The sequence below is a fragment of the Chrysochloris asiatica genome, unplaced genomic scaffold (genome assembly GCF_000296735.1).
Source record: "Chrysochloris asiatica unplaced genomic scaffold, ChrAsi1.0 scaffold00002, whole genome shotgun sequence".
NCBI lineage: Eukaryota > Metazoa > Chordata > Mammalia > Afrosoricida > Chrysochloridae > Chrysochloris > Chrysochloris asiatica.
The window spans coordinates 45,707,849-45,734,281 of record NW_006408520.1 but is presented as its reverse complement, the minus strand read 5'-3'; the positions used below and the strand labels follow the sequence as shown (position 1 = coordinate 45,734,281).

The following is a 26,433-nucleotide window of genomic DNA, read 5'->3' as shown; positions in this document are numbered from 1 at the left end:
TACCTGAAATGTCCTTCCCTCTTTCCTTTACTCATTTACTTAGTCCTGCTTCTAATTCAGGTGCAGGAGTCATCTTTTCCTGAAAGCTTTACCTGAACCTCTTAGATGCTCTTTCTTTAGGCTCCTTTGAAACCGTGTGTCTATTTTTGCTCTAGAGCATATGTCTTTATACTAAATTGATCTTACTAAATTCACATTTTTGCCTGTCCCTATAGACTGAGTTTTCAGAGGACATATAATGTGCTTTATTTATCATTGATTCTGTAGTCTCCGGTTCAAAATCTGACAAGAGTACTTGTTGTTAAGTGCTGGTGAGTCAATTTTGATTCATAGCAACCCTGTATAGTGTTTACAAGGAGTGACTGGTGGGTTTGAACCACTGACTTTGTGCTTGTAAGCACCTCACCAACTCACTGTCTTAAGTTGATTCAGACTTATGTCAAGCCTATGCATGGTTTCCAAGACTGTAACTCTTCACAGGAGTAGATGACCTCATCTTTCTCCAGCAGAGCCACTGGTGGATTTGAACTGTTGACATTGAAGTTAGCAGTCCTGTGCTTATCCTACAGTGCCACCAGGGCTCCTTTCAGGCCTGAGTACTAGACATGTTATTTTACAAAGGCCTTTTAAATTCAGAACCATTTTGATATAGCCTAAAATGCAATTCGAGAAATAATTGCACTCAGTTTCTGAACTTCATGAGTACGGAGGTGTGAAGACTCAAGTTTCATGTTGTAGTTTGGAATGATGTAAAACTCAGGGATAGAGAGAGAGGGGTGCCAGTGAGCGATGAAATAGGATCCAGGAGTAAAGATAGGACTAGCAATACCTATGGTAAATATTAGTTGATAATAAATTTTTAAAAAAGTTTTATTTTGCTATAAAACAGCTATATTAAAATGTCAGTTTTTTGATTTGATACATAGAAGGTTATCAATAAATGTTTGTTGAACTTAATAGTTTAACCAATGACATGTTCTTTACCCTTCCTTCTTATCCTCTTTCATAATTTTGTATTTGACTTCACAAATTACCCATATTATGACTGACAGATTTAAGAGTAGCACTACAAATTTTAGTGAGTTGTAATTGACTTGATGACACCTGACAACAACAACAATAGGTATGATGAGTGCTGGTGTGGAAACTGTAGGATAAGCACCAGCTGCTAACTGCAAGGTTGGCAGTTCAAACCCACTAGCCGCTCTTCAGAAACCCTGTACAGTGTCACTATGAGTAAGAACTTACAGCACTTACCAACAGCAACAATAACAACATAGGTATCATGACCTTACCTTTGGGAATACAACCTTCCATTTCAGAATTTTAAATGGTATGTAACAGGAGGTTTAGCCTTATTGATGTTGAGGAACCCTGGCTTTCTGACAAGTACTGACTTTGTGAGCTTAGGCAAATTACTTAATCTTGTTTTGTTGTTGTTGTTGTTGTTGTTGTTAGGTGCTTTTGAGTTGGTCCTGGTTCATAGCAGCCCTATGCATGACAGAACAAAACACTGCCTGATCCTGGACCAACCCCACAATCATTGCTATGTTTGAACCCACTGATGCAGCCATTGTACCAATCCATCTCTTTGGGGGTCTTCTCCATTGTCTCTGACCCTCCACTTTTCCAAACATGATATTTTTCTCTAGTAACTGGCCCCTCCTGATAATATGTCCGAAGTATGAAAGATGAAGTCTGGCCATCCTGGCTTTCAAGGAGTACTATGACTGTACTTCTTCCAACACAGATCTATTTGTTCTTTTGGCAGTCCATGGTACTTAATCTTACTAGACTTCAATTTCATTTTGGTAGGCAATGTAAACAATAAGCAAAGAACATGGATTGACACACTGATTGTAAAAATTGGCTCAAACATAGCAACAATTCTGAGGATGGCACAGGTAACATTTTGTTCTGTTATACATAAAGTTGTTATGAATCAGAATCGACTCAACGGAACCTAAGAATAAGAAAATGAGAATAATAATGTACTTTATAATATTATTGTGAAGATTACTAATAATTGTAGAGTGCTAGCACAAGGCATGTTATCCATTACTGTTGACCAGATCCTAACTCATTATGATCCTGCAGGGCAAAATAGAACTATCCCATAGGAGTTCCAAGGCTGTAATCTTTACAGAAGCAAAATGCCACATTTTTCTCCTGCAGTGACTGGCAGGTTTATACTGCTGACCTTTTGGTTAGCAGCTGAACACTAATAACATTAGGCAATATGTGTTGGGGAGCCCTGTGCCACTAGGACTCCCCAGTACATGTTGCCTACTGCTCTTTAAGAGCTGTGGTATGGCACTGTAGAATAAGCACTGGACTGCTAACCACAACGTCAGTGGTTCAAACCCACCCACCAGTGGCTCCTTGCTATGTATCTCGATGCCACGTAACAACCAAAATGCTATTCAAAGAAAATATGTACCAGATTTTTCCTAACCAACATATGATGTAGCCACTTAACTAGTGAATTAGAGACAGTTTAATTCAATCAATTTCTAGTGAATACATTAATTAATGATCAGAATGTTTTCTTGATGGTATTTGATCTAAAATATGTATTGTTCTCTTTGCAGATTTTGTACTGTACTTTAAACACACCAAAAGTTGACATGGAAAAACTCTTAGGAGTACAAATCGGTCTTGAAGATTTCATTTTTGCCCATGTGAAAGGAATAAAAAAAGAAGTGAATGTATATAAATCTGAGGATTCACTTGGTCTTACCATTACAGACAATGGTGTTGGATTTGCTTTTATCAAGGTAGGTTTTTTTTTTTTTTTTTAAATAACTATGTGTTCTGAGAGTAACATGTAAGAAAAGCTAGTGTATCAAAGAAAGTTAAAAAAAACAAACCCAAAAAACATCTTCAGAGTGAGTCCCTCAGTAGTAAAGGATGGATTGGTAATATTGTACTTTAATTTAAAATGCTTCTAACATATCATCTCTTGTTCACCATCTTTTTGACTTTCTGAGCCTTCAGTTGAAACTTTCTCTGGTATTTAGAACTTACTGCAAAGGCAAATCTGACCCTGGTCTCTACTCATTGCCCATGTAAGCTCTTCCAGGTCTGTAGTTTATTGATGTCTGATAACTTCCATGTTGATTTCCACTGATACAGTATTACCTCCAACTGCATTTATTTTGGATTTCATTATTTAATACTTAAAAAAAAATGCTCTTCTGCATTATTCTTTATTTAAATGCAAACAGCAATGTACAGAGCTGTATAGGCAAGAAAAAGAAGTTTGAAAATGATGTGAAAAATTATAAGAGTTGTGGAATGGCAGAAAGAAACAAGCTCATCTCTTAACACTAACTGATGTGTTATTGTAACAACAATAGTACTTACCATGTACTCGGAGCTATGCATGTGTTTTTTCATGTAATCCTTGTGATAATATTATGCTTTTTTCTTTTTTACTTTTTATTTAGTTGTAACTAATGGTCAAAATTCACAAATTAAAAAAATTATGCCAATTCAACACTTTCCACATGTACATTTCAATGACATTGAGTTGTTTTTCCCACGTTAACATAAACTCACTGCCTTCTAAGTTTCCGATCTAATCTTTCAAGTTAAAATGTACACATTTTTAATGGACAGCTCAGTAAAAATTTATATATACACGTCTGTATAACTACTACCCAGATGAAAGTATAGAGCATTTGTATCTCCCTAAAAACTCTTTTGCATCCCTTATCTGTCAGTATTCTTCACCCCCTAAATATATGATTTGATCTTTATGACCATAGTTTTGCTTGCTCTGTATGCATAAGTGGAGTTATATATTATGTACCCTACTGTTTCTGGCTTATTTTTACTCAACAAGATGTCTGTGGTATTTATGCATGAGCAGATACTATTAGCATTTTTTCTGTGGCAGCTATAGCATCAGGATTAGAAAGGTCAAGTACCTTGTCCAAAGTTATACAACTGGACCAGTTCAGGATTTGAATCCAAGTGATCTTCCTCAAAACCAACATTCCTAACAATAATAATAAGAATGAATGTTAGACTTCATGCCAAAGAGCAAGTTTCATGTCTTTATTTAACTAAATTCTTCATTTTCTTTTACATTGTCACCGCTGAAGAAATAGTCTTGGGAACGTTATCTGCTTAATTGTGAATGGTACTTTATTTAACTTCCCACTTGATAGATTGGCTATTTTTAGCTCTGCAAAAGATATGACTGTGCTGAAGGTTGAGAAGGTGACCAAATGGAAAATCTGCAAGTTGGGAAAGTCACATGTGATTAACCAGGGGAAGCTCAGGTCATGAACACATGTAGCAATGCCTTTCTAATGTTAGCAGAGAAGGGCGTGGAAACTTTGCGAACATACTTGAATTTCCTAGACTTGTCCTCTGATGATCAAAGCTTGTGTTTCTATATTTTTAAAAGATGTATATTTTTAAATGTTGTGTCAAACATGTGCTTGCCTCAGAGTACTAGTCACTATCCCTGTGGAGACACAGTGAATATAGTGTCAAAGGAGAAAGTGGAGCATAAGTCAATTTGCCAACATATGGTTGAACTTAGAAGATAACTGAATATTATACTGTACACAAGATTAATATGATCAAAAATATGTTTTGGAAACAATTTTAGATTTATATAAAAGTACAATAATAATACAATGAACTCCAATAAGCTTTATCCAGATTCACCAATTTTTGCCATTTTGTAATATTGTTTTTATTATTCTTTCATTGCATTATGCCCATTCACTCTAGTCCTGGTGTGGCACTGTGGGCTAATGCATCAGACTGCAAAGTAGTTTGAACTGCAAGGTCGGTGGTTCAAGCTCACCAGTTGCTCCTTGGAAACCCTATAAGGGTCGCCATGGGTCAGAACTGACTCAATGGCACTTAACAACAATAACAACATTTGCTACTAATAAGGATTGTTATTGAATGTTAGTTTATTATTATGAATGAAGTTTGAGGACAGTGTTGGAAGGACCAACAACACAGATCTAAAAGTTGCTAAGTATGACTGTAGGGCATGTAACTCAAACAACCATTGTGTCTCCTGCTCAAGGTTTTGAGGAGGGTAAGATGAACCATAGGGTTCTGCTGATGTCTGTGATGAGAAGATGGAGTTCTGTAAATATATAGGATGAATGTTATGGAAGATATTATAATAATGATCTGCAATGGGACATTTAAGTTTATTAAAGTAAATTATTTCTTCCAAAAATATTTAATAATAAATTCTTTCTGCCCTTTGCAACATTAAGTTGGAAAGCCAAGTAAGAGGAAATTAATAAATGTTATAGAGAGTAATATAAATGTGACCCAGTAAATATAAGTAAAATTTCCCTTATTAATTAATATATCTTTTTTCTGCCTTTTAACCTTTTGTTGCTGAGTAGCACATTTATCAACATTATTAACCTCTAAATTATTGTTTATTAATCTTATTGTTTGGTTATTAAGTATGTTAGATTAGATTTCAGAAATTTGTCTAAGTTGCTACTTCATGTTGTAGCCCTTAGCAGACTACCCTTAGAAGGTTACCTATCCTTAAAAGGCACAGGAAATCCATAGAATGCGTATTCATTGTTCTCCAACTTTGGTTTCTATGTCCAGCTCCTTTTATGATGCCCTTCTGTAAGTTTCTGATATCATCCTGTCTCCTCATTCTAGATCTTTGATCTACTGCCTCTGATAATTACTTATGCTTTGAATTTTCTCTTGTGCCCATTTAGACTTCTCTCTGGTAACTGCCTTTTCTTATTCTGCCTGTATACCCTTCTGATGACCTCTGTGACTACTCACAGGCCTGGGAAACACTAGGTTCCTGTTACTCTGACTTTTAATTATCACTGATAAAGTTTGTTCCAGTCTTTAAAATCTTTCACTTTGTTAATTGTATATAATTCTGATTTCAAAGAAAATTATAACAATGTCTTAAAATTAAAAGTAATATATATGAGGACATTGAAATTTGTTTCTTATAGTTGATTAAACAATAAATTAGAATACAAATTAAGAACAGGATCAAAGTTATAGATTTTTTTTTCTTTAATTCTCTCAGTGGCTTAAGAATGGTTGTTTAACAGTATTTAATAAGTTTTATCATTTTAAAAAAGATACTTATTTAAATTGACATTTATTTTGCTATAACAGTTTAGAAACTTCAGTTTTACTGAGTAGTGTGTTGTGGTTACTGTTGTTTCTTCTAGCTATATAAGGCTAACATACATTTATAATAAAATAAAGTCAGATTTTGAAAGTGGTGGTTTCCTTGCTTTATATTTATTAGTGGTGACAAAATAAGAGGAGACTTTGTGGTGCAGTGGTTAAAGTACACAACTACTAGCCTAAATATCAGTGGTTTTAACCCAAAAGCACCTCTGTGGGAGAACGATGTGGCAGTATGCTTTGGTAAAGATTTCTAAGTTGAAAACCTACTGGGGTAGTTCTCCTGTGTCCTGTGGGGTTATTCTGCTATGTCCTGTAGGGTGGCTATGAGTCAGAACTGACTCAATGACACTGGGTTTGGTTTGAATTGGTTTTGGTGACAGATAATGTGCTCTGTTTGAAATGACATAATTGTGTTATTTGTATAAAGCAATTTAACAGTCGTCATAGCAACAAATACAGAAATATTCTTAAAATTCTGAAATAAAAAGAAACCAACAATGAATTTTGGCACATAATAATATAATTTAAATTAACTTAAAAATTTAAAAATGGCTGAAATGAAATGTAGTGCTGTGGGTTAATGTGCTGGACTGCAGTTTCTTCGAACTACAAGGTTGGTGATTCAAACTCACCAGCTGCTCCTTGGAAGCCCTATACAAGGTCGCTGTAGGTCAGAACCAACTCCACAGCAATTGACAGCAACAACCTTGCTAGTTTAGTCTTTTGCAGATTTTTTCCCCCCTTTTCCTGGTGACAATATGAGGAAGCTTCAAAAAGTTTGTGGAAAAATGGAATTAAAAGATAATGGAATTTCTCTATGAACTTTTGAAACCCGTCATATTAAGGAGATGTTTGGGTACATCAGCTCTGAGTCTGTTTCTCTAATAACACTCAGATACAGGATACCCTGTTGATTCAGAAGATATTATGGCTCCCACCTTCCAAGGGTATGAAATACACATAATGCTTTACACAGTAACAGCAGTCCCTTCTATCTGATCATTCCTGTAAAGAATTTTGTAGCTCCTGAGGCAGATTGTGGCCTTCATGTCTGACTTCTCCTCATTGTGGAAGAACTTGTATATCCTTCTTTAGGGCTGTTACCCCTGCAGAAGTTTCTGGAGCAATGATCACAAAGATCCTTTCAGCAATTTTTGGTACCATCTTGATGAGATAGGCCTTATTTTGGGACTCTGAATTTTAGATGTGATGTGCATATAAGAAAAATTTAAGAAAGGTCAACTTGAAGTTTCTCTGTAGGTTCTAATTTGCCTTACCTACGTAAATAAAAAATGACAGTGTTAAATCACACTTGCTGGCTCCCAAAATGGTAACTATACCTGTCTCTCATTTGGTATTAGTCTTAGCTAATATTGTACCATTTTCTGCATCTTTATATTTATAACTAAGGTTTAGAAAATGTAGTATGAAAAACTCAACCTCTGTTCTACATACTGGGCCTCATGTTGAAATTATTCACAGACCATTTATGGAATGACTTTTCCATGGCATGCATTGTCTTAGGCACTGGGCAAACTGTGGTGAATGTCCTCAGGGAAATTACAATTTAGCATAGAGACTGGGAGATACATGAACAATTACAGTGTGGTATGTTGAAAGATGGCACTTAACAACAACAACATGTTGAAAGATGAGACTTTCTGCTCCTGTACAGATTTATAGCCTCAGAAACTCCACCCAGGGTCACTATCCGTCAGAACCAACTTAACAACAACAGCATGTTGATTTAGGAGTCCCTGGGTGGTACAAACAGTTAAGCACTCCATGACTAGTCAAAAAGTTTGTGGTTCAAACTTACCCAGAAGTGCCTTCCACGACAGACCTGGTGATCCTAATGTTCATACTGTTGAAAATCCTATGGAGCAGGTTCTACTTTGCACACATGGAGTTGCCATGAGTCAGAGTGACTTGATGGCATTTAACAATAAATGTTAAACTTGGGCAAGTGAATTGATCTTGCCAAGCCTCAATTTTCCTCATTTGTGGTGTGAGAATCTCATAAAGGTTGTTAGAGTTAAATGAGATAGTGAATGTAAAGTGCTCATTGTAAGTAGAAAAAGTACTGTAGAACATTAGAGTTGCACCTTGCCCTGTCTTGGGGTGGGAGGAGGTTGGGGAATATTAGGAAAAGCTTCCCAGAGGACATGGAACCAAGATTGAGGTTGAGTTTGAATGATAAGGAAGAGATGTGGTGAGATGGTTGTCTTTTGTCTTTTGTTCTTTAGTCTCCTTCTTTAACTGAGCCTGAATTTTCAAGCCCCATGAGCTTGAAAAGTAATGTTATATACTTCTATTTTATATTCTGTGTTACAGTTAATTTTCTTTCTTTCAGAGAATCAAAGATGGTAGCATTATAGACTCAGTTAAAACAATCTGTGTGGGAGATCATATTGAGTCTATAAATGGAGAAAATATCGTTGGATGGCGTCATTATGATGTTGCTAAGAAGCTAAGAGAATTAAAAAAAGAAGAACTATTTACTTTGAAGTTAATAGAACCTAAGAAGACATTTGGTGAGTGTGTATGCCTGTCTCTCTGTCTGAAATACTTCAATTTCTAGTTTATCTTTTTGAGGGATGTGTGTGTTGGATTGCCACATACCAGTATATAAAATATCAGTTAGGAACACAGAAAATGATGGACAGCACTTCTTACATAAAAAAGAAGTATTAAAGGAAGATAAAGAGAAAAGAACTTGCCTTGTAGAGGACATTTTCTTACAAAGACATTTGGAATAAGGAAGTCCAATGTCTGGTGGCTTTGAATTTGGTCTGCCACCACTCTCTTAAGAACAGCACATTGCATTTCACTCATTTTGTTGAACAGGACAATTGTTGATTAAACTTGTAGTACCATAATAACTGTGTTTTATGGACCTCAACAACAAAAAATTCAGTTATACATGGAATTGATATTTAATATAGTTATCTATTTTAAAGAACTCCTTCACCAATATTTTTCCTCCATTGGAATTTTTAATTCAGCAACATGGGATGGTATGAAATTACTTCCACTCTTGGTGTGACATCTATACATAGCAGCTGTATCCCAACTGTTGTTCAAACCTCCAGGGCCGTCTCCTCTACAGAAAAATGTGTCAACTTTTCACTCATTTCCCAGCACTATTTTAATGAGCACAAATGATGGCCTACTGTTTATCAGTGTTAAAATATCTTCGGCAGGAACATTCCAGACCTGCCCATTTCTATCCACAACCCCATTCACCCTATGGTCTTTCGTTTGCTCACAGAAATAAATCTTCCTTATACAGTAAACCTGTGAAAGCAGAAACCTGTCAGAAAAAGAAAACTCAAGTATTTTCCACAAAAAGAGAGAGAAAACTCATGAGAACTGAAAAAACAAAGTTCTGATTCTCACAGTTTTCATGGTGGTTTGTTTCTAATAGGCTTTCTCATGATCATTATTTTCTCTTCCTTAAGCAAACAAGCAATAGATCCTGACCATGTGGAAATGGAAAATTTTCTCAGCCCAAGTGATATTGTGCCATTTAGTAGATATACATTATGGGTTATATTACCTGTGGGAGACAGAGTTCCACAGAAGATATATATATATATATATATGTATAAAAGGATGACTTATGTTAGTGTTGCTCCAGGAGGGACAACTTTAGGAGCTATTGCTACAGTTCCAAGGTTGTGAAATATACCTCACAGAAGAGGGCAGACAGAGCTCAGGTTTCTGTCTAGTAGCTCATTCTGAAACGTAACAATTAACAGCAACAACATATGCAGTTGATAACAGCCATGCTTGCTGGAAGTGAAGAGGACTTGAAATACATACTCATGAAAATACAAGACTGCAGGTTCTAGTTTGGATAACACCTTAATTAAATCATGATAAATGGAGAAAAGACTGAAGTTGTTGAAGACTTCATTTTGTTTGGATCTGCAATTAACACTAATGGAAGCAGCAGTCAATAAATCAAACTATGTGTTGCATTAGTCAGATATACTGCAAATGACTTCTTTAAAGTGTTCAAGAGCAAAGATGTTACTTTGAGGGGTAAGGTATGCCTGAACCAACCCATGGGACTTGCCTCATATGAATGTGAAAGTTGGACAGTGAATAAAGGAAGACCATAGAAGAATTGATGCTTTTGAATTATAATGTTGGAGAATATTGAAAATACCACGGACTGCCAAAAGAATAAACAAATCTGTCTTAAAAGAAGTGCAGCCAGAATGTTTCTTAGAAGCGAGGATGGCAAGACTTGGTCTCTGGTTCTTTGGACGTGTTTTCAGGAAGGGCTAATCCCTGGAGGAGGACACCATGTTTGATAAAATGGAGGATCAGTGAAAAGAGAAAGAACCACAATGAGATGGATTGACACCATGGCAGTAACAATGAGCTCCAATGTAACAAAAATTGTAAGGATTGTGCAGGACTGGGTAGTGTTTCATTCTGTTGTGCATTTGGTTGCTATGTGTTGAAACTGACTTGACAGCACCTAACAACACCAACACATCATTACATAACTGCCGAATTACATCATTATATAACTGCCGAATTACATCATTATATAACTGCCGAATTACATCATTATATAACTGCAAAACCATGAGTTATATGAGAATCATGGTCTAGTCAAATAGACACATAACCTTAACCACACAGAAAGCGTTAGTCTCACCTGCATCTTAACATTTGTTACTACCCAACACATGCTATTAATGTGCCAAATAGTTGGATAATAGATTTTTTTTTACTGTTTTCACATATGCAAAATATTGGATAAGGAGATAGTGTACAAACTGATAAAAAAAATATTCTTTTACTTTGTATTTGTAAGTCCAAACCATTTTTCAGTGCAACTTAGTAATTACAATTTTTCTCCACATTGACCTCATCCACATAATTTATTTCCCAGAGTTAATACTTTTCCTACTTTCTCTTTGTACGAAGTTGCTAATACACCTTAACTTGAATGTTAGGTTGTTAATAGTCTTGGAGTCTTGGATGATATAAAGATGATTGTATTTAGCTAGTACTATTTTGTGATTAAGGAGTTCTGGTAATGTTGTGGTTACGAATCGGGCTGCTAACATTACGGTTGGCAGTTCAAAACTACCAGCTGTTCTGCGGGAGAAAGATGAGGCTTTCTGCTCCCGTAAAGATTTGCAGCCCCAGAAACCCTGTGCAGGGTCACTATGATTCGGAACTGACTCCATGGTACTTAACAACAACAACAACGTTCTGTGATTAGGAGGACTAGGTGGCACAGTGGGTTAGTTATTGGGCTGATAACTGCAAGTTGAGTGGTTCAAACTCAACAGCAGCTCCATGTGAGAAAGATGAGACTTTCTGCTTCTATAAAGATTCAGAAACCCTATACAGTGTTGCTATGTCAGAATCGACTTGATGGCAGTGGTTTTGGGTTCTTTGATTAGGAGGACCTCGTGGCACAGTGGGTTAAGCACTCAGTTGCTAATTGCAAGTACCATGGTTCATACCCACCAATTACTCTGCAGGAGCAAGGTGAAGCATCTGCTCCCATAAAGTTTTACAGTTTTAGAAACCTCATGGAACAATTCTACTCTACCTTATAGGGAACTAACAACTTGATAACAGTGATCAGTGGTTTCCATGATTGGAGACCCTGCGTGGTACATATGGTTATTGCATTCAGCTGCTAACTGAAATGTTGGAGATTCAAGTCCAATCAGAGGAACCTCAGAAGAAAAGCCTGGTTGTCTACCACCAAAAAATCAATCATTGAAAACCTTATGGAGAATAGTTCTAGTCTGACATGCATGAGTAGGGATTGCTTTGAAGGCAGTTGGTTAGTGGAAGTTAATTCCACTATTAGACTTTTTTCCCATCAAATTGGAGGCACTTGTATAGATGATTCATTGCCTTATCTACCTGGCTGCTGTTGAACCTGCCCTTTGTTGCATCATATGAATGCCATGAACATTATTTGTGAGGACACTGGGGATATGTTATTTTAGCATCCTAAATTCTGGTGATGATGGGCGTTAGAAGGCTTGAAGGCTCCAAAAGGAGCAATGGTAGGCTTTTATTTGCCAAGGTTTCTAGGTAAATTCAACTCAGTCTGTTGACCTGTATGCATTTTCTTTGCTGGATTGATCTTTAACTCTGGAAGCGAACCTGGAGGTTTCTCTCTTAGAATTAGGTCTTAGTGCCCTGCTTATCTTTCAGCCTTAATTTTGCCACTTATCTCTCTTGCTTCTAGAATACAGGCAAAGCTAATCTGTCCTTCTTGCCCTAGCTTCTCTAGTCCTTAGCTCTTTTTCATGGAGGGAGTGCATATCAGAAGGCACTTGGGGAGTCAGTCTGCCCTAATTCTCATATCTTATCTTGGTCCTAATAATCTATTTTGCTCTAGCCCCTCATTTCCTGTGTTTTCTAGCATTATCTTTGTCTCTGGCCAAGAATTCAATATTTGTCTTTGTTGTTAGGTGCCATCGAGTAGGTACCGACTCATAGTGACCTTATGCACAGCAGAATGAAACACTGCCCAATCCTGGGCCAACCTTACTACTGTTGCCACACTTGAGTCCATCGATGCTGCCACTTGGCTAATCCATCTTGTTGGGTGGTCTTCCTCTTTTTCTCTGACCCTCTACCTTCAATATTTGTAGTTAGTGATTATTTGACCCTCTGTCATCCTTGATTGCTACCAGAAGAAAGGACCACTCTAAGTGATGTAAAAATTTCTCCTCTCTGTATTCAGACCTTGGCTGAAGCTAAATCATTTCCAGGATCTTACCAAAAATTGACAGGAATGGCCAAAACACACTAGTATATAGTATTTTGACATCTTCCCTAAAGATTTAGCCTGGGGAGGATTGAGAACTGTGTCCCAAAATACAAGGAGTAGTGTTAATTGTTTTTCAGTTGTATCACAAGGACTATGAGCACAAATTCTCAGCAGTGGATAGGGGAAATCCTTATTGTCTGTTCCAGTTTCCCTATTATAGGTCCATCATTAGTCACACCCAACTCCCATAGATCATTATATGTGTCAAGATAGAATACACACTGGACTGTGAACTACAAGGTTTACAGTTCAAGCCCACTAGATGTTTCCCATGAAAAAGATGAGGATTTTTGCTCTTGCAAAGATTTACAGTCTCAGAAACCCTATACAGGGTCACTGTGAGTCAGAACCGACTTGATGGCACTTAAAACAACAATTTGAGGAAAAATGAATTTATTGGAGTTTGTCTCGAAACAAGTATAGAGTGGATTTGTGAAGATGAGGAACTAAAACCATTCCAGGGATTCATGCACTAGGAGCCCTTCATTGTACTGATTTAATCAACACCCTCCAAATAGTTTCTAACTTCATGTTAATCCACTGAGTATTTAAATTCCCAGGGTAGAGGTGGGAGCTGAGTGTTTCATATGCCAATCTTGATAGTGTGCCATGTAGGCTACATGAGGGACAGGTTCTGAAAATCACACCCAAAATGAGGGAGAAGTTTCCTTTTGTAAAGGAAAAAGTAGCAGGTGTCCATTGTCATGAATGGAATTGTGTCCCCCTCCAAATATATGTCCTGGTATGGCACTATAGGTTAATGTGCTGGACTGCAAAATCAGTTCGAACTGCAAGATTAGCAGTTCAAGGTCATCAGCTGCTCCTCAGAAACACAATCGCTATGTATTGGAACTGACTCGAAGGCACTTAACAACAACAACAACAACAAAAATATATTTCAGCTTGGTTAGGCCGTTTTTCCGTGGTTTGGCAGTTATGTAATGATGTAATGTGACAGTTATGTGCTGATTCCCTATGATGTGATGAACCAGTAAGAGGATTTAGAGTGGAATGTGATACCTTAATTTCATCACAGCCATGATCGGATATAAGGGGAGTTCTCCTGGGTTGTGGCCTGTAACACCTTTTACTTACAAAAGATAAAAGGAGAAATAAGCAGGTAGAGATAAGAAGGACCTATTATCACCAAGAAAGAAGAGTTGATAGTGCCCTTGGACCCCGGGTCTCTGCAGTGTGAAGCTCCTAGATCTAGGGGTAGATTGATGCCAAGACATATGGAAATCTCCAAGGAATGCCAGGTCTGCAGATGCTGAAAGAAGACATGGGCCTTTCCCTAGAGCTGGCAGGGAAAGCTTTCCCCTAGAGCTGACACTCTGAATTTGACTAGCCTCCAAAACTGTGAAAGAAAAAGTTTCTATTTGCAGTATTTCTGTCAAAGCAGTACTAAATAAGACATCTGATTTTTCAACTCTCCTAAACTGTTGCACCTTGTTTCTGAGGTAGAAAATTATTGATTTGCTCTTGAATTTGAATCTGACTCTAGCCATGCATGATAGTTTTTGTCTAGGTGTACTTATATGGATCTGGAAGAGTAAAGTATTGTCAGTTGATTTTGGTTGTCTGGTCTTAAATTATGTTTTTCTGCTATGTGTTTGGGTGCCACATAAATAGATATTTAGCAGTGGATTACCTATAGACCATTATACCATGGAATTTTCTTTTAGGGAAAGAGAAGAACCATGGTTTTCTGGGTCTTGCTATTAGATTTGGAGATGACCATAATTCCAAAGCTTTTGGACTGTACTTCTGGAAAGGTCTTTCATTTGTGTATCACACAAATAATTATTGAGGAACTTCTGTGTTCCAGACACTCTGTTAAATGCAGAGCATAGTAAGAAAGAAGACTAAGCTATAATTTCTGCCTTTTGAAGCACTCACAGTCTAGTGGGAAGTCAGCATGGGGAAAATACAGAACAGGTTCTTTGCATATGGGAGTAGATTTTGGGCATTAGACTGCTACTCACAGATTGGCATTTCAAACCCACTAGCCAGTCAGTTTGAGAAAGAGGAGGCTGGCTGCTCCCATAAAGTTTTACATTCTCAGAAACCCTATATAGGGTCGTTATGAGTTGTAATAGACTTCTGGAGATGGGTTTTAGATTTAATCATCCAGAAAGTTGGGTATCTTAGCAGTCCACTGGCTTTAGGAAGATGACAAGAACATATTGATATGTTTTCATTTAACAGACATTTATCAGGTGATTAGTATATACTCATTGTAGTGTGGTTGTAGCCTGGGATAATAAATCACCATATGTTGAGAACTCACTGTATAATATCGCTATGCTACATACTTGGTTTTATGATGAATAATATATAGTCCTTGCCCTCAAGAAGCTCATGTCTACTGAAAAGAGATGGATAAGAAAAAAAGTAGTTGATATAGGTGTTAAAATATACAGAGATAAAAAAGTGAGAGGCATCAAGTGTACTTAACAAGTTCAAGAAAAGCTTCCCAGAGAAGAAATTGATGTGGAATCTTAATAGATGAATAGGTGCTTGCTAAATGGAAAAACTGAGAAGGTGGTTCTAGGGACCTAGAACAAAATGACCCAGCGTGTAGACCTAAAATACAATATGATGTATTTTGGAATGTCAAGTATGTCACTGTGAATGGAATAGAGACTGTGATGGTGGTGTAATAGGAGTTGAAGATGAAGTATCAAGTGACTAATCTATAAAGACAATGAATATCAGTGGAGGACTATTGCAGTTTAGGTAATGAGGCAGGGGTAATGATAAGACATTTTTGGTTTGGGGAAGATATTTTGGATGTATCTTTGGAAATACATACTGTGTCAGATGGATGCAGGAGTGGAGTATGAGGTGGAGGAAAGTAGATCCATAAAAGTTCTATTACATTATTCTAGAAGAAACAAGACGAAGACCTGAATTAAAGCATGGAAAGAAGGAAATGGTTCTGAGGATATAGACAGTGGAGTGTGGGGGTAATTTGTGCACATTCCTTCTCAGATGCAAACAGTGGCTTCAGGATGATTGATTAAAATTGGCTGTGGTGGAGGTATGGTGTCCTGGTGTGGTGCCGTAGGATAAGAAGTGGATCGCAAGGTTGGTTTGAACTGCAAGATAGGCATTTCAAACTCGCCAGCTGCTTCTCATATACCTTATACAGGGTAGCTATGAGTTGGAACCGACTAATGATATTTAACAGAAACATGGTGGAAGTATTTACATCACAGAAATAGGCAAACACTGCAACTCAGGCCTCTTTTTCCCCTGGAGATCTAATTGCTTACCTGAATACCAGTAAACTCTAAGAAAGTAGAATTGCAACCCAATGAATGTTGCAAGAACCATTTGTTGTTGTTATTGTTAGGTGCCATCGAGTTGGTACTGACTCATATCGACCTGTGCACAACAGAATGAAACATTGCCCAGTCTTCGGCCAGCCTCTCAGTTGTTGCTATGTTTGAGTTCATTGATGCTGCCACTGTGCCAATCCATTTTGCTCTTTTTCTCTGACCCTCCACTTTACCAAATATGATAACCTACTCCAGTGACTGGTCCCTCTTGACAATATATCTGAAATATGAAAGATGACATCTGGCCATCCTGGCTTCCAAGGAGCCCCCTGGCTGTACTTCTTCCAACACAGATCTATTTGTGTATATGGCAGCCCATGGTACTTTCAATATTATCCTCCAACACTAACTATAACTCAAATGCATCAATTCTTCTATGATCTTCCTTATTCAATGTCCAACTTTAGCATACATATGAGGTAATTGAAAATACCGTGGCTTGGGTCAGGTATACCTTAGTCTTCTAGCTGACATCTTTGCTCTTCAAAACTTTAAAAAGGTCTTGTGCAGCAAATTTGCCCATTGCAATATGTCTTGATTTCTTGACTGCTGCTTCCATGAGTGTTGATGGTTGATCCAAGCAAAATGAAGTCTTTAACAACTTCAATCTTTTCTCCATTTATTGTGATGTTGTTTATTGTTCCAGTGGTAAGGATTTTTGTTTTCTTTGCATTGAGATGCAATCCATACCGAAGGCTGAGCTCTTTGAACTTCATCAGTAAATATTTTAAGTCTTCTTCACTTTCAGCAAGCAAAGTTGTATCATCTGCATATTGCAGTTTGTTAAGGAGTCTTCCTCCAATCCTGATGTCACGTTTTTCTTCATATAATCTATCTTCTCGGATTATTTGCTCAGTATACGTGTTGAATAAGTATGTTGAAAGACTGCAACCCTGTCACACACCTTTCTTAATTTTAAACCATTCAGTGTTTCCATGTTCTGTTTGAAAAACTGCCTCTTGGTCTATGTACAGATTCCTCATGAGCACAATTAAGTGCTCTGGAATACTCATACTTCGCAATGTTGTCCATAGATTGCATGATCTACACAATTGAAAGCTTTTGTATAGTCAGTAAAGCACAGACGAACATCTTTCTGGTTATTCTCTGCTTTCAGTCAAGATCCATCTAACATCAACAATGATATCCCTCGTTCCACATCCTCTTCTGAAACCAGCTTGAATCTCTGGAAGTTCTCTGTCAATGTATGGTTGCAGCCATTTCTGTATTACCTTTAGTAAGACTTTACTTGCATAGGATACCAGTGATCTTGTCCAGTGATTTCCGTATTCCTTTGGGTCACCTCTCTGGAATGGGCACAAATACAGATCTCTTTTAGTTAGTAGGCCAGGTAGTTGTCTTCCAAATTTCTTGGCGTAGATGAGTGAGTGCCCCCAGTGCTGCATCACTTTGTTAAAATATTTCAATATGTCTTCCATGAATTCCTGCTGCCTTATTTTTTGCCAATGACTTTAGTACACCTTGGACTTCTTCCTTCAGGATCATTGGCTCTAAATCCTCTGCTACCCTTTGACATGGTTGAACATTGACCATTTCTTTTTGGTTCAGTGACTCTGTGTATGTCACTGAAACATCTTCTTTAATTATTCAGTATTTTTCCCATAGAATCTTTCAGTCCTACCAGTTGAGGTTTGAATTTTCCTTCAGTTCCCTCAGCTTGAGAAATGCTGGATGTGTTCTTCCCTTTTGGTTTTCTAACTCCAGGCCTTTGCACATTTTGTTGTAATATTTGACTTTTGTCTTCTTGAGCTGACCTTTGACATTTTCTGTTCATCTCTTGTACCTTCTCACTTCTTCCATTTGCTTTAGCATCTTTACACTGGAGATCAAGTTTCAGAGTCTCTTCTGACATCCATTTTGGTCTCTCTTGTCTTCTCAATGACCTTTTGTTTTCTTTCTGTATGATATACTCACTGTCATCCCACAACTCTTTTGGTCTTCGGTCTTTAGTGTCTAATGCATCAGATCTGTTCTTGAGATGATCTCTAAATTCAGGTGGGATATGTTCAAGATAATATTTTGGCTCTGGTGGACTAGTTTTAAGTTTCTTAAGCTTTGGCCTGAACTTGCATATAAGCAATTGATGGTCTGTTCCACAGTCTGTCCTTGCCTTTGTTTAGCTGGTGATATATATATGGAGCTTTTCCAATGTCTCTATCCACAGATTTGGTCAATTTAATTTTTGTTTAATCCACCTGGTAAGATCTGTATGTATAATCATCTTTTATGTTGTTTAAAAAAGGCATTTGCAATGAAGACGTCACTGGTCTTGCAAAATTCTATCTTGCAATCTCTAGCATCATTTCTGTCATTAAGGCCATATTTACAACTACTAATTCTTCCTCTTTGTTTCCAACCTTGGCATTCCAATTAATTATCAATATATCTTGATCATATGCTTGACCAATTTTAGACCAAAGAAGTTGATAAAATTCTTTAATTGCATCGTCATCAGCTTTAGTGATTTGTGCATTGATTTGAATAATAGTGGCATTAACTGGACTACCTTTTAGCCATATGAATATTATGTTATTACAGACAGCATTATACTTCAGGATGGATCTTGAAATGTTCTTTTTGATGCTTAGTGCAACATCATTCCTCTAGAATTTGTCTTTCCTAGCATAGTAAACCATATGATTGTCAGATTGAAAATGGTCAATACCAGTTCATTTTAGCTAACAAATGCCTAGGATATGGATCTTGATCTATTCTGTTTCATTTTTGACAACTTCCAATTTTCTTAGATTTATACTTCATATATTCTATATTCAGATTATTAATGGAGGTTACAGCTGTTTCTCCTTATTTTGAGTTTTGCCTGATCAGCAAACGAAGATCTCAAAAGTTGTACTCTATTTGTGTGACCACAGTTAACTCTACTTGAGGAAACAGTTCTTCCCCAGTCATATTTTGAGTTGCTTCTAACCTGAGAGACTCATCTTCCTGTACTATATCTGACAATATTGTTTTTAAGTGCCGTCAAGTTGGTTCAGACTCAAAGCGACCTTATGGTTGAGTGCTGATCCTATAGTGTCATGCCAGGACAATATTCTCATGTTAATCATAATGATTTATATATTAAAAATTCTGGAACTATCTGACACTGTTATTTATAAGATTTTCCATGGCTAAATATTCATAAATAGTCCACCTCTCCTTCTTTCTAGTCCTGGAGTGGTGCTGCGGGATAATGTGGTGGGATAATGCACTGGACTGCAAAGCGTGGTTTGAATCCCAAGGTCGGTGGTTCATACTCACCAGCCGCTCCTCAGAAACTCTATACAGGGTCACTATGGGTCAAAACTGACCTGACTCCAATTAACAACTGCATGTCAGGACAATGTTGTTGTTGTGTGCTGTAGAGTAGGTTCTGACTCATAGCGACCCTGTATAGGGTTTCCGAGGCTGTAAATCTTTACGGGAACAGAAAGCCTCATCTTTCTCCTGCGGAACAGCTGGTAGTTTTGAACTGCTGACCTTGCGGTTCACAGCCCAATTTGTAACCACTACGCTACCAGAGCTCCTTACATGTCAGGACAATAGTCTCATATTGTTCATTATGTTTCCATATTAAATATTCTGGAGGTATCAGACAGTGTTCCACTGCTATTTATAAGATTTTCTGTGGCTAACTCTTCATAGGTAGTCCACCTCTCCTTCTTTCTAGTTTGCCTTAGTCTGGAAGTTCAGTTGAAACCCATCCACCATGGTTGACCCTGCTAGCTTTTAAAAACTTCCAGCATCACAGCTACATACAAGCCACCATCATATGACAAACTGACAGACAAGTGGTAGACAAACTAGAATAGGAAAGAAAAATATCATAGTACTTAGTATGTAGTAAGGGTAAGTATTATTTCAGTTACTTCTACTTTTATACTGGTATGTGTATTTCAGTTTTATAAACAAGGGGGCTTCAAAAAGTTCGTGGAAAAATTCCATTATCTTTTAATTCTGTCCTCTGTGGAACTTTTGAAGCCCCCTCATATATGTTTGTGTATCTTACTGGTCACAATAGAGTGTATATATTTCTAACTGTGGGTCACAAATGACTCTCTTGCTGAAAATTTATTGTTTAGTGGGAAATCTACATAGCTAACATGATATTCTTTGATCAGTTAGCTGTTTCTGGTCCAAATTTTTCTTCTTCCAGCCATGAGTTGATGGCAACCTTCCCAGGCCTTATCAAGTATCAGTCTGGAATGTCTCGAGTGGTATTTTTTAGGGCATGGCTCACTTCCTTTCCTCTTTTGCTAATGAAAAGGAGCATGTCTCCACAATGAGCTCAACGTTGCGGAGTTTGCCCTGTAAATCTAGATTTTTCCCAAGGCTATGAAAATCTGCTCTTCCATTTACATGAATATGACCAGATTAATTCAACTGGTTTGTTTTCCTATGAGACCTTTTCATTGTTGAACAAGAGCTGTGGTGCTTTGATTCAGTTTTTCCTTATATAAGTCTCTGCCGTATTTGTGTGAGAATTACTATAATTTTAAATCATTGCCTTTTATGGAAAGAAGTTTGTAGAGGGAAAACTGTAATATTTCTGTGTTTTATCAGTTTGAAATGGACTTGAAAAACTTATCTCCTAAAGCATTTATAATCTTTGTGTTTGAGGTTAGATTTTTCTTCACAGATCTGTGGGCTATGTCTTCTTTTAGAGTTTTAATTTCTGTGCTGTGTATCCACCAGAATAGGATGTTAAGTATGTGAAGTATCTTTCAGTCCTTTGAGTCATACGCAGCTGGAGAACTCCGAACTCATCTTCGTGATTCAGCTTAACTGATGTACTCATTTTCACAGTCTAAGCCTAGCTCACATTAAGAGATGTCAGTTTTTAACTTTTGTGAGAATCCCTGGTGCCACAATAGTTAAAGCTGCTAACTGAAATGTCAAACCTACCAGCCACTTTCAGCAAGGGAAAGATGTGGCAGCCTTGGATACTCTGTGGGGAAGTTCTACTTTGTCCTCATACAGGCTTTCTATAAATTGGAGTCAACTTGATGGCAAGTGGGCTTAGAGTCTTTGGTTTTAACTTTTATGTGACTTTTTTATCCACCAGTAATCTGTCAGTTTGTCATACTGTGGTGGCTTGTGTGTTGCTGTGATGATGGAAGCCATCCCACCAGTATGTGAAATACCAGCTGGGTCACCCATGGTAGGTTGGTTTTAGCTGAGTTTCTAGACTAAGGTAGACTAGGAAGAAGGACAATCATTGGCCACTGAAAACATTTTGAATAGCAGTAGAACATTGTCAGATATGTGCTGGAAGATGAGCCCCACAGGTTGGAAGGCACTCAAAATACAACTGCGGAAGAGCTGCCTCCTAAAAGTAGAGTTGACCATGATGATGCTAATGGAGTAAAGCTTTTGGAACCTTCATTTGCTGATGGGACACAACTCAAAATGAGGAGAAACAGCTGTAAATATCCATTAATAATCAGAACATGGAATGCACAAAGTATGAATCTAGGAAACTGGAAGATGTAAAAAATGAAGTGGAATGCAAAAAGATCCATATCCTAGGCATTAGTGAGTTGAAATGTACTGATATTGGCCATTTTGAATCTGAAATTCAAATGGTTACTATGCTGGGAACAATAAATTGAAGAGGCATGCTGTCACATTAATCATCAAAAAGAACTTTTCTAGATTTATTTTAAAGTACAATGCTAAATGTGATAGAATAATATTCATAAATCTACAAGCAAGACCTCTTAATACCATTATTATTCAAATTTCAAAGAGAAACCAAAGAAGACAAAGTCAAGTATTATAATGAAATGTGAAAAGATCTGGAATTTTAAAATCATAAGGGAAGAACACACCCAGCATTTTTCAAGCTGAAAGAGATGAAGAAAAAAAAATTCAAGTTTAAATTTGCAATATTAGAGGATTCTATGGACAAAAGAATGATGCAGAAAGCACGATAAGAAGATGGAAAGTATAATATAGAATTACTATACCAGAAAGAAATGGTTGATGTTCAACTATTTTGAGAGGTAATATATGATCAGGAGCCAATAGTGCTGAAGAAAGAAGTCCAGGCTGTAATGAAGGCATTCACAAAAAACAAGATTCCTGGAATTGATGGAATACAGATTGAAAATTTCAACAAATTGGTAAAGAAATTGAGATGCTCACTCATGTATGCCAACTGATTGGAAGAGATCCAATTATCATGACATTTGTGTCCATTCCAAAGAGAGGGGACCCAAAGGCAATATGGAAACCATTGAACAATATCATTAACATCACATGCAAATTAAATTTTGCTGAAGATTATTCGAAACAGCTGCAACAGTACATAGACAAGAAACTACCAGAAATTCAAGCTGGATTTAGAAGAGGATATGGAATGAGGGATATCATTGCTGACATTAGATGGATCTTGGCTGAAAGTAGAGAATACCAGAAAGATGTTTACTTAAGCTTTATTGACTATGCAAAAGCTTTTGACTGTGTGGATAATGACAAGCAATGGATATCATTATGAAAAATGGGTATTCATAAACACTTAACTGTGCTCATGAGGAATCTATACATAGACCAAGAAGCAATTGCTACAACAGAACAAAGGAATACTGAATGGTATAAAATCAGGAAAGGTGGGTGCCAGGGTTGTATTCTTTTACCATACTTATTCAATCTGTATGCTGAGCAAATAGCCTGAGAAACTGGATTATATGAAGAAGAATGTAACATCCCTGTTGGAGGAAAACTCATTAACAACCTGTGATATGCAAATTATACAACTTTATATGCTGGAAGTGATGAAGATTTAAAATACCTATTTTTGGATATCAACATTGCAACTGTCTGCATGGATTGTACTTCAATGTAAATAAAACAAAAATCCTCACATCTGGGACAGTAAATGATGTCATGATAATTGGGGAAAAGATTGAGGTTGTTTGAGACTTCATTTTGTATTCATCCACAATCAACATGATAAGCACTGGCCTGAGAACCACAAGGTCTATGATTCAAGTGCATCAACTGCTCTGTCGGAGAAAGATGAGGCTTTCGGCTCCTGTGAAGATTTAAAGTCTCGGAAACACTATACAGGGTTGCTATGAGCTGGAAGTGACTCGATAACACTTAACAACAACAAACAATCAATAGTCATGGAAGCATCTGTCAAGAAGTCAAATGACTATTGCATTAGACAAATCTGCTGCACAAACTTCTTAAAAGTGTCTAACAACAAAGATACCAGTTTGAGGATTATAGTGTGCCTGATCCAAACCATGGTTTCAATAGCCTCATATGCATGCGATGTTGGACCATGAATAAGGAAGACCATAAGAATATTGACACATCTGAGTTATGGTGTTGGAGAAGAATATTAAAATTACCATGGACTGCCAGAAGAGCAAACAAATCTGTGCTGGAAGAAGTCCAGCCAGAATGCTCATTAGAAGCCAAGAGCATACTTTGGACATGTTATCAAGAGGGCTTATTCCCTGGAGAAGGACATTATGCTTGGTAAAGTGGAGGGTCAGCAAAATAAAGAAGACCCCCAGTGAGGTGGATTGACACAGTGACAGCAGCAGTGGGCTCAAGCGTAACAATTGTGAGGATGGCACAGGACCGGGCAGTGTTTTGTTGTGTTGTGCATCAGGTTGCCAAGAGTCACAACTTACATGATACCACCCAGCAATGTCAACAGAGTCCTGGTGTGGAGCTGTAGGATAAGCACTGGACTGTTAACCCTAAAGTTGGCAGTTTAAACCCACCAGCTAGCTGTTCCTTGGAAACCCTATACAGGGTTGCTATGAGTTGGAACCTACTCGGTGGTACTTAACAACAATATTCATGCTATTTCTAGTGGAAATGATTCAACAAACAATTTGGGAACTTTTTTATGTACCGAATTCTTCAAAATTTAGTGGGGAATATGAAAAAGTTGCAAATGAGACAATAAAGTATGTAGCCTCTGCCAAGTATTGTTGTGTGATAAGGACATATTGTGTAAGTTATTTAACAGTTTTCTGCCTGGATTTCCTCCAGAAGTAAAGATGATTATAGTATTTACCACTTCAACCTGTTGTCAGGATTATTAATTGATTAAATACACAGAGTCCTGGTATGGTGCTGTAGGATAAGCACCATACTGCTAACCACAAGGTTGGCTGTTTTAACCCACCAGCCACGCCTTGGTCACTTTAATTTGAAACCGACATAATGGCACATAACAACAACAAAATACACACGTGAAAATATGGAACAGCCCCTGGCCAATAGTAAATCTTAAGGAGTTATAATAATTAGCATTATTACTATTGTTCTGAAGGGATAGCCTTTTCTTTAAGGAGTAACTTTAGAATAAGACAAATCCACAAAACATAGTAATGGTCAGTGCAGGTGGGTTGATGATTTGAGATTATTTCTTTTTGAGAACTCTGGCTCTTTTCTAGATTCTGAAAGACAAAAGATAATGAAATCAGATAATGAGATATATTGTATATTGTAATATTAGCTGCCATTTACTTTTATAAGTAGTACCATTCACTTTTGTAAGTACTTTCTAAGTATGAACTCATTTAATCCTCTCAACCATCCTAAAAGATTAAGCAGTTTGTGCAAGGTCTTAGAGCAAGTGAATGACGGTATTAGGATTCTAAACTACTTGTCAGTCTTTTGGAATCTGCTTTCTGACAACTGTTACAGATGAGTTAGTATGTTTGCTGTACTTGAAGAGTTTACAGTTTATATGTTGTTGTTGTTGTGAAGTGCCATTGAGTTGGTTCTGACCCACAGCGACCCTGTATAGGGTTTCCGAGGAGCAGCTGGTGAGTTTGAACCGCCAACCTTGCAATTCAAATGGCTTTGCAGTCTGGCGCATTAACCCACAGTGCCACACCAGGACTCCACAGTTTATGTAAAAAGGCAGATAAGTTAAGAATCAAGTAGTTCTATTATTAACAGTAGTAACTACCAGTTGTTTTGAGTGCTTATGTAGTGGTTACAAATCGGGCTGCTAATCTCACGGTCAGCAGTTTGAAACTACCAGCTGTTCTGTGGGAGAAAGATGAGGCTTTCTGCTCCCATAAAGAATTACAGCCTCGGAAACCCTGTACAGGGTTGCTATGACTCCACAGCACATAACAACAACAACAACATTAAAAGTAGTATAGTATAATGGTTGAGAGCATAGACTTTGAGGCAAACTGCCTGGGTTTGATTTCTGTCTCTGCAGCCTATTAGTGATGTGATCTGGAGCTTGTTATTTAACCCTTGATTGATGACTTCTACATGAAGTGTGTTGTCCTTGTTGTTAAGTGCTGTCGAATTGGTTCTAACTCATAGAACCTGAGACTTGGCTGGTGGGTTTGAACCTCTGACCTTATGGTTAGCAGTCCTGCACTTATCCTACAGAGCCACATCAGAACTCTGAAAACCAGACAGGGAATCTGAAATTCATTTAGCAGATCATAGGGAATTGTTGAGATGTTGGAGCTGAAGAATGACTTGATGAAAGTGATATTCAGGAATTAAGTCTGGAAGACCAGTGTGGGCCATATTTGATTAGAAAAAGAAACCATGTAGGCAGGAGGTGGTTGCAACAGTCCAGGAGTAAATGATAAGATCTGAGACTAGGAGAAGCAGTGATAACAGGTTTTTAAAAAAGGTTGAGTGATATTGCAGGGACTAGAGGTTAGCTGGTAGATTTGATGAAGGGGAGAGGAGAGGAGAGGAGAGGAAAGGAGAAGCTGCTTGGAAAGAACAAATGCCACTGTTAAGATTTCTAGTGTAGAAGTTGGGAAAACAGTGATGCTACTTGGAAATGAGGTCATTGTGATATAAAAATGATTTTGGGGAAGGTGAGGGAAGAGAAAATGAATTTTAGATATATTGTATTTTATCTGACAGCAATGTCTTCTGAATCCAGCTTGGATATCTGGCAATTCCCTGTCAATGTAGTCCTGCAATTATTCTTGAATTACCTTCAGTGAAATTTTACTTGCATAATGGTATTGAAAGAAGTGGCAAAGAACAAGGCACCAGGAATTGATGGAATAAAAATTGAAATCTTTCAGGAAAGTGAGGCAGTACAGGAGGCACTCACTC

General features: G+C 37.4%; 1 protein-coding gene across 1 annotated transcript in view; it reads left to right on the top strand.

Moving 5' to 3' along the window:
* The window catches only part of GIPC2 (GIPC PDZ domain containing family, member 2), a 123,827-nt gene that overhangs the window by 50,917 nt on the left and 46,477 nt on the right, over window positions 1-26,433 (top strand). The window contains exons 2-3 of the mRNA XM_006831083.1: window positions 2,592-2,777; window positions 8,519-8,699. Coding sequence (XP_006831146.1) covers window positions 2,592-2,777; window positions 8,519-8,699 — 367 coding nt within the window. The remainder of the gene's footprint in view (window positions 1-2,591; window positions 2,778-8,518; window positions 8,700-26,433) is intronic.